The sequence below is a fragment of the Lontra canadensis genome, unplaced genomic scaffold (genome assembly GCF_010015895.1).
Source record: "Lontra canadensis isolate GAN:19392208 unplaced genomic scaffold, GSC_riverotter_1.0 scaffold50, whole genome shotgun sequence".
In the NCBI taxonomy this organism is placed as follows: Eukaryota; Metazoa; Chordata; class Mammalia; order Carnivora; family Mustelidae; genus Lontra; species Lontra canadensis.
Genome location: NW_022631044.1, coordinates 1,394,658 through 1,408,169, shown reverse-complemented (window position 1 = coordinate 1,408,169; position 13,512 = coordinate 1,394,658). Strand labels below are relative to the sequence as shown.

The window sequence follows — 13,512 nt, the reverse complement described above, 5'->3', positions numbered from 1 at the left end:
GAACGGAAAATGCAGAACACGGAAGGAGAGATCTTGCTTCCAATAGTAATGAAAATGTTAGAGATCCGTGGTCGTACTAGACAAGAAATGTGAAGAATCCAAATGCAGAGCATGTTAAAACCGCTAGAGAAATATGGCTGTGAGGAATAAGGGGACAGATCATTTTCATCCATGCAGGTAGACTGTGTCATAAAGATGCTATCTGTCTGCAAGTTATTCTGTACCATCAATGGGGTTCCCATCAAAATCACAACAGAACTTTTGAAACTTGAAAAAAAATTATAAAATTACCATGGAAGAATATCCAAATATTCCAGAACAATCTGAAAGAGAAAAGCACGATGTAGGAAGGGATTAGTAGATAGTAAAACAGGTCCAAAAGGTATGGCAGTTAGAGCAATTCGGTAGTGATTCAGGAACAGAATGATCATGGAGCCACAAATAAGTCCAGAAGTAGGCCCAAGGATAAATGGGAGTTTAATATATGATAAATATGATATTTACAAATTAGCCAGTGATGCTGTGGGACAACTGGTCAGCCACTTGGAGAAAAGAACCATCTGGACCCCTGCCGCATTCTTTACCTCCAAGTAAACTTCAAATTGATAAGTGATTAACAAGTTAAACATGAACTATCAGAAGAAAACATGGGTCAATAGTTTTATTATAATTTTGAAGAGAGGACAGTCTGACATGAAGTCTAAACATCATAAAGGAGAAGACTGATAAACTGATGTTTCAAAAATGAAAAACCTTTTCTATGGCAAAAAAAAAAAATGCCAGGGGGTGAATATTGTGGCTCATCTCTTCAATATTCCTTTCATCAGTTCCCCGGTGTGTAGCTGCCCTGCGGTTTGTTTGGGGGTGAGTAGTAATACCTCTCTACCCCAGAGTCCCAGGGTGAGAACTGATCGTTTTAAACCACAGGAGTAATTCCACTGCCCTTGCCACAGTGTTGGTTCAAGTGACCCACGTCTCAGCAGTAAACCCACGACATGGTCCTTGTCAAAAAGAAGGACACGTCATCCCATTCAGGGCTCTGAATATCGGAGGCCATGGGTCAGCAGGTGCCTTACTCTTCTCAGAGGGCCTTTGGAAGAAGTTTCTGTACAGCGTAGTGTGGAGGTTTGAAAGCTGGAAGAATGACAGCCATGTAGCTACCAGCAGGGACCTGAACTTTAGGACAGCCTTGCTCCTAGAAAAGGCAGAGCAGACAGAAGGAAAAAAGCAGGACCTTGACATTTTTTAGTCATTGAGTCAAATCAACCCTGAACTACCTTTGGAATTTCAGTCAGCAAATCTCCTCTGAGTTAGGTTGTTTGTTACTCGCAGAATCAGGAGTTCTAAATGATATGGACCGTGAACAAACCCAGAAGACAAACTGGGGAAAAAAATCTGCAAATGCAGATGGCAAATAATTAAAATCCCTAAAATACAAACAGCTACAAGTCAACATGAAAAGGAAAACAACCGATTTTTTTTAAAGAATGGCAGAATATATGGATCGCTGTTTTATATAAGAGGAAATAAAAATGACTAATTCAAATGGATGCTTAAGCCCACTCTCAATTCATGTACAGAAAACAAATATTGATATTAAATGGGGCTGAGGATAGATAGAGAAACAGACTATCATATCCTGTAGGAGACAGTGTAAATGGGTGATTTTTCAGAAGAGTAAGATACAATTTCTATTAACGTTTATAATACTTTCGATCTTTAACCAATCAATTCTACTCCTGAAACTTTATACTACAGAAATACCTACGCGAGAAGGCAGAGGTGTACACAAGTGTCTTCTAACACTGTTCACAGCGAAATACCAGGAACATCCCAAATATTGACTAGTTCAGAATCAAATAGACCCCAGGGACACCCATGCCAGAGAAGTATTCATGGGCGTCATAGAGGAAGAAATCCTATCATATTGCCATGAAAGACGTCCCAGATACATTAAGTGGGAGAGAAACCTGTAATGTAGTATATTATAATCATATCTTTTGGTGAAAAAAGTATATACACATTCAAAGGAGCAGGAAGAACATCACCCTACTGTTAACAATGGTTCCATGTGGGATCAGGGCTCCATGGGGGGAGGCCCGAATTCTTTTAGATACCCACATATGCGTACACACGCCCACGTACACATGCCTTCACCAGCACCACCACCGGGACTCGCACCCTGCGTGTCCGGAATTAAACTGCTATTTTGGTTTCTCACCTGACTCAATCTGATTTCAACCTGTTCCTTACTCCATAGCATGCCAAGAGGCAGGGGATACATGGTTGTAGAGAATTTTAAAACCGTAGTAAAACTGACCATAAGTTAGTTTGCTTTTTATCCTCAATACCTCTCCTAAACAGTGTCAGCTGCAGGACATTCCTCTGGGCAGGGAGTGCTGCTCTCCCGGCCCCTTCCCTTGGTAGCGACTGTCCCCACTCCAAGTGGGACTCAATGGGTCCCGAGGCCCCAGGTGCCATGCGTGGGGCAGGATTCGGCAAAAGATTCAGACAGGCATATAAGGTCATTCCTGACTAAGAAGAGCGTCAGACAAGGTCACAGTTACTAGAAATCCTCAGTGTCTCCGGCATGACCTGTCTCCCCATAGTAGCATCTCTTCCCCCTGCCCCGATGGGGTCTACCCTCACTCCTTCCCACCTGATGCCCTCATGTGCCTGCACCTGAGGGCTTCCTGTTTCTCCCCAGCCCCAGCCCATGGGAAAAAAAGGAAACTCTCTGATCCTTGGCTCTTACTTCTCCTGAGCCCATCTTTGCCTCTCCTTGTCTCCAGGGTCCAGATCATCCCTTAACCCCTCACTTTGCTCCTGAGGGGGACACCCTGAAAACTCCTTTCCTAAAGCCTTGGAAACATACCTGGGAAGAAAAAGTGAAATGGTTGCTCAGAACTTGTTATCTGAAAAGCCTTTAGCCCGGCAGAGGCCGCTTTCCCCGGGCCCTCGGAAGTGGTGTTTCCCCAGCGGGCTTCTCTGGAGAAGAGGTTCACTGGAGAGGGCAAGGCCTTACTCCATCAGCTTTAAAAATGAGCACTCCATGGAATAGAAAGAAAGAAAAGCCATCCACCCGGCTTAACCTGAGCCTTGTAACAGAGAGGGGAGTGTGTAGGGAGAACAAGAGGGAGATCCAATTAATTACCCTTAGAAGCAAAGGTAAAAGTTGAAGATTACGAGACCCATTTACAGGAGGAAATAGACCCATCATTGAGCCTAGAGAATGGGAGGATTGTTTCGGGCCAGAAAAGCGTCTCAATGTTCAGATTCCATTCCTTTTCTGGAGCTTTGGAGAGAGGAAGGTCATGGCTTGGGCCTGTTGTCTTGGGCCGGTCCTGGGCCCACATCCTGCCCCCACCCGGAGGGAACAGGAGCTTCAATCTTCTCTGGGAGTTGATGTGGGCTGGCTGGCAAAGGGGAGCCAGCACACCCCTCCCTCCCTGTGAGAGAGGCCCCTCCATTACCATCACAACGGCTGATATCACAGACCCCACAAAGCAGCTGAGGCCCCAAGTGCATGGTAACCCTAACCCCAGCAGTGACTGAAACAGATAGAGGGGTGGCTCTCCCACACAAAGCCCAGGCCCCCACTTCTCTCCTCCTCCTCCTTGCACTTCCTCAAGAGCTTTTGTCTTCTGGTCCCTTGGGCCCTGAGGCTCTCTCATTCCCCGGCAACCACTGCCCATTAAATTCAACGCTGAGGCCTCTGGGGGAAAGGAAAGGGTCTGGCACTTTCTCTCCCTCCCCTTATCTCCCGCCTGCTAGTCCCGGTCTTCATCTACCTGGTGAGCAGATACGCCTCGCCCATGAGCAAAAGGGCAAGCTGGTGATGGCCTCACATCCGTCCCAGGTCCCCCCCTCCCTCTCTGCCACCTCAACCCCACCAGGGCTGCTATTCCCTCTCTGGATAAGGCCTTGGGTTAGCCCCTTCGCCGGTCAGTGCTCAGAAGCTACAGAGAATGTTCTGGGGTGAGTCAGGTTCAGTTTGGCTTTGCAGGCTCCCATGTCCGCAAAGCCCTCTGGTTTGCAATCTCCCCAACCGGCCGTAAGTCTCTGCGATCTCAGAGATGCAAGGTCCTCATGCCCACCTCAGCACGCTGACCTGGCTGGGTAGAGAAAGCTAGGAATGGTGGCTGTACTGGTTTTTAAGTGTGACCTGGGGATCATGTGGGGAGCTCCGGGAAAAGGCTGGTGGCAGAGCCATAGGTGTTGAAAAGTCTGCCAGAGTCGTAGGAGGCAGAGAGGGGAGGTAACGGCTCAGAGCTTCTGGCTTTCCCTCAGGAGAGCTGTATTTCCAAAGAGGTTTGGTTACCATTCAGTGTTTTAGTCCTGAATCTTTCCTAGACACTGATGAAAGCCATGGACTTTCATGGCTTTCATCAGTGTCTAGGAAAGATTCACTGGGTGAATGCGTGCTGGGGCATCCACGTGACCATGGACACTCCCACACACACGGTCCAAGGGGTCACCAACCCCGGGTTAAGAACTCCTGAATGCTAGTAGAAGTTTTGGCACCAAAGAGACGGCAGAGAATGTTCTAGGTGGTGGTGACGAGGAGATGCCCTCTGGAGGACTGGCTCTACTCTGAGCCAGGCAGTTGGTTGATTTGAAGGGCTTGTACCTGGTTCATGAACATGTGCTTGTCCCAAGGGGGCAAGCGCAGCGGGTGCTGTTACCCCATTTCTGGCCTTATGCCCCATGGTTCTGTGTGTGCCCCCCACCCCCCGACCCCCGGGCTCTGTACTCATCCTCCAGACCCCGGCCAACTTTTCACTCTAGCGTGGTCTGCCCCTGCGACCCTCCCACAGCTTAACACAATCTGAACTGAACTCCAAGGCCCAGGTAGTGAACACCCAGTTGCCTCCACACCTTCTTGCCTAACCAGACCCCCTCCAGCATTAGGCCCTGAGGCCCGTCCCCTTCCTGCAAGGGGCTCTAAAACAGGCTTGTTCCTCCCCTTCCCCCACTCAGCTTTATTCTGGAGAATGCTACATCCTCCTTCTGTTTGGACTAGGAGCCCTTTCGCAGCAAGGGCTGCTCTTCAAGCCACAGGAGGGCTCAGGCTGCCCAGACCAGCGCTCCCCTCGACAGCGAAGATACCCGTGTTAACTGGATCAGCGGGAAACCCAACCCGGCGGTTCAGGACGTTTCCAAGGGCTCCTTGCCTTGCGCAGCAGGTAGGCTTCCTCCCCCCAGTGGGTCTTTGCCTGCTCTAGTCCTCAGTCCGCTCCGGGGGGTGCTATGGCTGCTGTCCGGCTTGCCCACAGCAGCTGCAATGTGCGAGAGGGGCGGAAGAACCAAAAAACCATGAGACAACACCGTGGCTTTTGAAACAGGTACATAGGCTCCCTTGTTTAATAGCAGTTAAGACAGGAAAATGTACAGGAGGGATCAACATGCTCTTTCCACAGGGGAGGCTCCCAAGAACCGCGAGGCCCATCTGAACTGGTAGCTTTAGGAGTGAGTCTTCAAGAAAAAAAAAGTTTCCTTTAGAGTTAAAAATGGACTCTCCTAAATTTCCTCCGTAAATGTGCAACTATTTGTGCAAAATAAAAACGCTATTTCCAACACATTAGTGAAAAGTAATTATGAACGCAGGCAAAGGAAAAGAAAAAGGAAAAAAAAAAAAGAGGCAGTTGAAGCAGCCAGGAGCAGAGTCCTGGGAGAAGGGAGGCGACGGGAGGGGAGCTCCGTAGCAGGTCCCAGGGAGTGTGGAGAGGCTTTATGAGGGAGGTCATGGCCATTGCCGATTTTGGGGATAGGAGAGCCCTGGGTCTGGGGCTTGCTGAGCAGACCCTTGTCAGGTATGCGATGGAGCTAGGCTGGCTTTGAGGCCAAGAGACCACTAGGCCTGGTATGCGATGAAAACACTGGCAGCACTCCTTGGAAGCTGGACACTCCTTTTGTCAACAGGGACTCCACTGGTTCCAATCTCTACCCCCAACAGCTTCAATCACAGTCCCAAGAGATTTCCTATGAACGTCCGAACTATAGGAGCTGTCTACACTACTACTGAAACCTATGAGGGTCCCAACCCAGAAGGTCCCTTTAGAAACATGGACCTGGTTTCCCCCAGAACTTGGCTAAGAGTCACACTAACCCCAGGCCGTAGGCTTCTAGCCACCGCTGCTCTTGCTCTGCTACTGGGGCCTGCTGGGGCACTTCCGTATCTCTGGGCGCCTGAGGCCGGGTCTTAGGAGTCTAAGGGGCATGGCCCCATGTGCACAAGTCCTCTCAAGGCCTGGCCCAGCTAGAGGCCTGGAGAGAAGACTCAAAAATCCGACTTCGCCAATTCAAACAACTTGGACATTGCCGGTCCCTGTTTTTTGACCTTCCCTTGCCCAACGAGAGTGTGTCTCTAGACACAACTCAGTAGCAGCATGTTGATTTCGTCAGAGAAGACTGAAGACAGACTGAGAGGGAAGAGAGCCACCGAAGGGTCCTCCCCTAAGAGTCTTGAGCTGGGTAAGTGTTTTCTTTAGAGGGAGGTCGTGAATGAGGTGCAGAGGAAGCCCCATTCTGCCACTCTGTCTGCTTTTCCTCTACAGTAGTCTTTCCAGGGTACAGGCTTGAGACCAGCCCAGCAATGATGACTCGGAGAAGACAAAAACTGTGACATGCTTAAGGTTCTCTCTGTCCCATGTCCCATGTCCCAAGATCCATCTGAAAGGATCTTGCTGCAAATGGGAGACTAGTGAAGGAGTGTGCTGGGCCCTTCTTAAGCAACAGGACTTTAGATTAGTGTAATCATTTCTTGCTCTCTTTCAATCAAACCCAGGACTTGGGTGATGGCATCCGGGATCTCATTCCCATGGCCCCCCACTTTCCCTTGCCTTTTGCAATTCTGGGTGGCAGGATTCATCCCTGACCCTCCTCCTGAGACCCTGGGCCAAGCACTGAGGCCTCAAGGTAAGCCTTAGAAAGCTTCTCTAGAGCGTCCACACAGCCTGGCCTCTCCAGCTTTGAGGAAGGCTCACGTCTGTTGTGTGTAATCTCTTCCCCTTGGTTTGCAAGTTGGGATGGGATTCTGGGGGGATTGGGGTGGGGAATGAAAAAGGAAGCATTGATCTCCCCAGAAGCAGCTAAGTAGCTGACAAAGGTAGTGAAGAATTCTGTTTGATGAGTCTCTCCTCCCACTAATCCAAGCTGGAAATGCCTGTGTGGCTTATTTGTCATTGTTTGGTGATGCACAATTACACGTTTGCCGGTAGCCACAGGAGCACCTTCCCAAAGAGTCTTAAGAGTGCAGGTTCCTCTGGCTGACCTCACAGCAAAGCCCTTGCGCCAGGTGTCAGGAGCCCATCTGCGACAGCGGATACAGCCTCCCAGCTAGCTAGTCCAGGCTTCCTTGGCACGTTCCAGAATGTGCAGGATGAGATTATAGACAACCTTTCTCAGATGAGGCCAAAAGATGGCTATGGGGGTCTCAGGAGAGGACAAAAGGCTTGGGCTTGAGTAAGAAGAGCTTCACATCAAGGATATAACTTAGTAACGGACTGCTGGCCAAAGGCGACAAACTACTAGCCACGACTGGCCCTGTCTGCTTCGTGGGGACAATGGTTCCATCCCAACAGGCATGTTGTCCAGCTGCGGCTGTTGCCACAGTACAGAGCTGATAATGTTTCTTGTAAAGATGGTGGCCAGAGAGCTGGTTTTCAATCACAAGGGGCAGTCCCCAGTAACCTTCAGGTTTTACTGAAGGGTTAAGGAAGGGCCATTTTCAGGCTTCTAGAATCTGACTGAACCCAATGACACTACTGAAGAAGATCAAGTCTGAGACTCTCTGTGAAGATCTATGGAAATAACTGTTGATCTCTGCTCTGAATCCAGTGCCTTGACCCTGAAAGAAGATGATGAGATGAACAGGGAAGGGACCAAGGCTCTGATTCCATTCACACTGGCTTTCAAGAGCTAATAAAACTCTTCCTGGTGTGGAGCAACCTGCGGTTAGTCATGGGGTCCAATTATCACCACTGTATACTCAGCTCTATCTTGCCCCAGAAAAGTCAGCAATAAAAGCACTGGGTCAGATCTGGGCTGAAGAAACGGCCACCCTCAGGGGACTGGAGTGAAGCTGTCCTCTGGCCACACGCCATGCTTGTCCCCCTGCTGATGAACATTGGTGGACTGGGGAGATACGAACTTCCAGAACCGTGTGTGCTGGTCTTTCATACACTAAACAGTAACGTTTTCCAGGTCCTCTTCTTGCATCAGGAAGGACCAACCTCCCCTGTGTGGTGAATGGGGCGCTGGGAACGAACAGGATATACTTTGTTATCTTTTCGCCTACTCACCTTACCTCCCAGCACCAAGGACCCATTACGTCTGTGTCATTCCTGAGCCCCAGACCGAGGTTCTAGGGCAGCAATGAAAGGTGGTTCATCGTCCCGGGACTAGTGACACCACCATCTCTAGGCCACTACAGAATACAGTATGAATTCCCCGGAATCCCAGCCTAGCAACACCTCATGTACTTGCTTTTTCTTGTGCCTCTTTTACTATAGGGAAAGGTTACGTGAATACTGTACACAGGTTATTAGAAAAATACATTTGCTCTCTTTGAAGAAGAATGCACAAAGGCAGGGCCAGCCGGGCCTGGGTCCCGGCCTCCGGGGCTGGCGTGAGCAGCCTCTGCAGGCCTGAGGCTAGCTTTCATGAGTGGTGGCTGCTGATGAGTCCCCGGAGCTGCTTGGCCACAGTATCAATCAATTTCTGCTTGTCTCGCTCATTTTTCCGGAACTGTGCAAACATGTTGTTCTTGCGGCTGGTGTCCCTCATCCTAAACAGAGGAAGAAAGAAGGAGAGCAAAGTGTTTGAGGAGACAATGGTGGAAGGAGACCGGGCGGGAGGTGGGATGGCTCCGCACCATCTCCACCTCCTCCCAGACCTGAGAGTCCAGAATATTTCAATATGTCAATATGTCAAGCCCCTACTTACCTACTGTTCAGGAAGCTGTCTTGTGGCACCCACTGCCCTCCCAACCTCCGTCACCTCTGGAAGAGAGTCCAAAGCCAGTGATGGAGGGGCCAACCTCCTGATCACCCACACCCCCCTCCCCCCACTGCACCTCTTTCCTTCCCTTCTAGCTCCAGGTGTGCAGCTCCCATAGGAATCTTGGGCGTGCTGAAGCCCTGAGGGTCAACAGGCTCTTACAGATTATCTAGATCTAGGATCCACTTATCATCTCCTGAGATCGTGAAATCCTGCTGCGACCTCAGAGCTGGTACTTGAAAGAGAAAGCAGGAACAAACTCTCAGCTAGTAATTCCAAGAGGAGATGAGTAACTGAAAGCCACTGTGTATTTCTAAACTTCACCGGCCAGTTGCTCTGTCCCATCCCTAACAAAACTAAGGGCCTGACCGATCTCTTTTGTCTCAGAGTAAGGACCAAGAGACGGTGAGGCAGTTGAGTGCACCGTGAGAAGGAGAGCAGACAGACCATCCTTTCGCTTGTGGAGCCAGAACTTCAGCCAGGAGAAGCCCCTGAGAACCCGAGGGTTGTCCATACCCTCACACCTTTGACCTTCACAGAGCTTTCTATTACCGGGTTCCTCCAAAGCTCCAGAGATGGCATATTCCTAGAGGGCAAACCATGGGCAGTTCTGGCCAATGGTTGTGGCCAGATGGAAAGACCTAACCAGGAAGCATAGGTAAAGTCCTGACCAGGCTATGGTGTCACAGAAAGGCCCAAGTCTGGGTAAGCCATTGTGATAGAACGTGGGAATGTGCTAATCCCCGCAGAGTCCACACCTCTGACATCTGACTGTGACCTCTGGCCTCAGTCTCTGTGCACTAGACCTCCAGCCCACTGCTAGTTCCGGTGTCAGAGAATTAAGAACACTGCCCAGACCAATTTCACCCTGGTGTAGGCATAGGCAGTCTTCACCACCATCCCCCAGGATCTGGGCTGGCTTTCTGGCTTCACAGCTCCCTGGGCTGTACGTAGACAGATCTGAAGGAGGGGATGGAACCTGATAAGCCTGGTAATCTATGGCCAGGCATACTTCCCAGGGGCCTTTGGACAATCCTAGCCTTTTTTTTTTTTTTCCCCCCTGTGTGGTGGTCTTTGTTCAGAGGGGCAGATGTGAGGCCAATGGGTTAAAGCTAGAGATGCCACAAGGGCAGTTATATTCATGAGGCTGGGAGATTCTGATGAGCACCAAAGCTGTGTGGTTGAGGCCGACACTGACAGCCACAGATGAGTTGTGACTTCTTTCACAGATCTAAGTTTAAGGGTCTTCAGACTGGAATTACTCAAGTAAACTCAGAACACTGAGTATAAGGTACAACCACCCACCTGTATAGGACTGAGCTTGGAGGGGAGGAAGAAGAGGTGACAGAGGCTGTTGAAAAGAAAGCACATGGTCCTCAGGCTCTGATGATTACTGTATTTGGTCCCTTATGCATGGACTGGACAATTATGTCTGTGGAACTGGCCTGGCTTTAGATTATTTATCCCAGAGAAGGATTCCTTTTCCTTTGCTGAATATACTATGAATCTAAAGAAAAACAATGCAAAACAAGGAAGGAAGAAAGGAAGAAAGGAAGGAAGGAAGCAGAAACACACTCCCTACATGTATGGGGCATTCATTTTAATGTCCTTTGTGATCATGAATTTCATGACTCCTTGAAGCTGCCCAGAGATGGGGAGCCAGAGTTGGCTTTCAGCTCTCATAAAAGAAACTCTCCAATAAGGTAGGAGAAAGGGAAGAAGAAGGTAGTCCCTGAGCCTCAGAGGCTAGGAGTTCTTGGCAATTAAGGCCCAGAGTTGGGATTACTCCAAAGATAAACTCAAGTGCCTTGACGGCTGATGACAGCATGCCGGTTTGTGCCCTGGGAAGCACCCAAACCAAAGCAGGGGGTCCTCCTCCCCTCCCCTCCCATTCTGTAAGCCTGGGATCCTGATCTACTTTGGCTAGGGCCACATCTCAGTGACACAGGCGCCTCTTCTGTTTCCTGAATGTCCTTGGCATGTTGAAAAGGAGAGATAGTCAAGCTCTGGTGGTAGATCTGGCTGGGGCGAAAGCAGGAAAGGGTCAGGTAAAGGGGCTGATTCCTATGAGGCTGGGAAGTAGGGATTTTGGTGATCCGGGTGGCCTTTGGCCCTCCTGGGTTTGGGAGGAAGCCTTTAAACCCTGCTGATGGCTGGGGATAAGCACATGGCTTTGTTACTGTCAGGCCTCCAGAATGCCACGGAGAGGCTGACTGTTTCAGCCCATTGCTGATCCACAGAAAGTGGAAGAGACAATGCCTCTTAGATCTAGAGATTCTTAGGAACAGACAAGCAAAGGACTGTTGAGAGAAGGAAATGGAAGGGAATCCCACAGCCCATTTGGACACAGAGTGAATACAACATTAAACACCACCTGGAGGGCCCAAATGTCCCTCATTTCAGCTGGGATTAGGCCTTGCCTCTAATAAAAAGGTTTCTCCGGGAGACGTAGGTTCCAGAGCTTATTGCCATGGGCTTCACCACCAGGAGGTGGCGGAGAAGGGGAGACTGCTGAGCAGCTCCCTTCTGTCAGGGCCGAGTTTCAAGCTTTGCACTAGCAAGAGTATGGAGCGTGCCAGGAAGCTGAGTGGGAACAAGCTTTTCCCTGGCACCAATGGGGGAAAGAAAATCCCTGCCACCACCTCCAGCCCCATAGGGATTGGTATGCCAAGGGTCACTCTAAGGACCGAGGACAGAGGAAACAGCCAGCCAGTTGGCACCAGACTAGTTTAGTAGATTAGTACGTCAGGGGGGAGAAAACTCAGAGAGTAAGGATTTAGTGTAGTCGTTAGTGTCAGTGAGGAAACGAGAAGGACTTGCCTCAAAGTGATGGAAAAGGCCCAAGTGAATAATATACTTACTCTCTAGATATCCTAGGGAGGAAGGTCATCAGGAGAGAGAATCATGGGAAACAAAGTTAAAATGGAAACATCAGTCTGTCTTGGTCTGGCGAAAGCTGCACCCTGGGCTCTTGGTTTCTTGGCTCCAAACACTTTCCTCTGCGTCCCGTTCTTGCTTACTTTCCACTCCTCCCCTTCCCACTCTTCTAACTGCATAGTAGGGAGGATGTACCTTAGCCTTTCCTCTGCTTACGGCTGCACTCTGACCTCCTAGCTGCTGGTCCATGTACCCAAGCTCACACAGGGTCACATATGTACTTGCTGTACTGCTTAGATGCGGGGTACTGTTCTAAGAAGCTTCAAAGAAGCTGGCCCTTAACTAGTGTGATGACAGTAAAAACCCTCCCTTTTACGTGGATCCTGGTCTCTGGCCTGCCAGCTCTCAACTAGGTTAGGAAAAGCCAGAGCTAGGCTGCATAACAGATTCCAGCATCTGGGTGATGTACTGGTTAACCATGAGACGTTCTGGAGCTGTCTAACCCGATCTCAGTAGGAGCACCTCTGCTGGCCAGTGACTGCCCAGAGCAAGAATGAGATACCATGTCCAACAGCTTTCTTGGGACAGTCGGCACAACAAGGCTCAATCTGGCAGGGAGTTTGGGGGTGGGGGTGGGGGAGCTGAATGGGGATGGCGCTGCTGAAGGTTTCAGGCATTCCAGGAGCTTCTCTGCTAGAAACCACAGAAGCCATCTTTCATGGGGCTCTTCTGCCCATTGTCCCCAGATGACTGGGGCCAGTCTCACTCTGTTCACCAGGTGGCCTGAACCCAACCTTAAGGCATCTTCCTTTCTTCTCTTGTCATCTTTAGCTAAAGAGATGTTGCCCCATTCAGCTCCAAGGGCTTGCCAGAGTCCACCTGACCCATACTTGGCCTCAGCTTCTTGGGGCTCAGGAGCTAAGAGGCTACAAGAGGAAGGCCAGCCTGCCCAATCCAATAGCGGAGACTACGGGTAGCACTTACGGCAACTCCAAGAACAGGCCTCTCTGCTGTGTCTGGAAGGTATTGGCCAAGAGAAAATTATCCCTGACACTGATCCCCATGCCCTTTCCCCACCTCCCAACAGAGACCACCGGACTGTGTACTCACTTTTCAAGCAGGGTCAGAGCTGTCACTGGGTTCACGCGCAAGTACTTGCAGTTGGGCTGACCATAGTCAGCAAGGTAGGTCGACCAGTCCCACTGGATGAAGAGATCCAAAAGCTGTAAAATATTGAAACCCCACCCCAGGGATTAATCAGGCAAGACAAACCAGGACTTTAGAAAACCCCTAACATCCTCCACTACCAGCTAACGGTAAATCTGAAAAACAAAAATAAAAATGTAGTAAGAGAAAGAATGGCTGAAGATTGTTCATGCAACTACAGAAATCAGTGAGTCATCAGTAGAAGGCCGAGACGTCTTGGCCATAAGCATTGTGATGCTGCTAAGACTACGGGCCCAGCATTTAGCTCTCAGGGGTGGGCCCGAGAATGTCATAATTACTGGTCACTTATTCATTTAATAAATACTTGTCAAATGCCTCCCCTGTGCCAGGCACCACTCTAGGAGCTCAGAATTCAATAATGAACAAATGAGGAGGAATACAGTCCGTGGCACATACACACTGTACAAG

The 13,512-nt window shown here is 49.7% G+C and overlaps 1 protein-coding gene across 3 annotated transcripts in view; it reads right to left on the bottom strand.

Moving 5' to 3' along the window:
- Positions 1 to 8,167: 8,167 nt before the first annotated feature.
- The window catches only part of EXOC6B (exocyst complex component 6B), a 607,587-nt gene continuing 602,242 nt past the window's right edge, over positions 8,168 to 13,512 (bottom strand). For 2 of the 3 annotated variants that reach the window (XM_032873651.1, XM_032873653.1), the window contains 3 exons: positions 12,988 to 13,100; positions 11,862 to 11,873; positions 8,168 to 8,788 (listed from right to left, as the gene is read on the bottom strand). In XM_032873651.1, coding sequence (XP_032729542.1) covers positions 8,662 to 8,788; positions 11,862 to 11,873; positions 12,988 to 13,100 — 252 coding nt within the window. In that variant the 3' untranslated portion in view covers positions 8,168 to 8,661. The remainder of the gene's footprint in view (positions 8,789 to 11,861; positions 11,874 to 12,987; positions 13,101 to 13,512) is intronic. The other variant, XM_032873652.1, reaches the window with a different exon arrangement.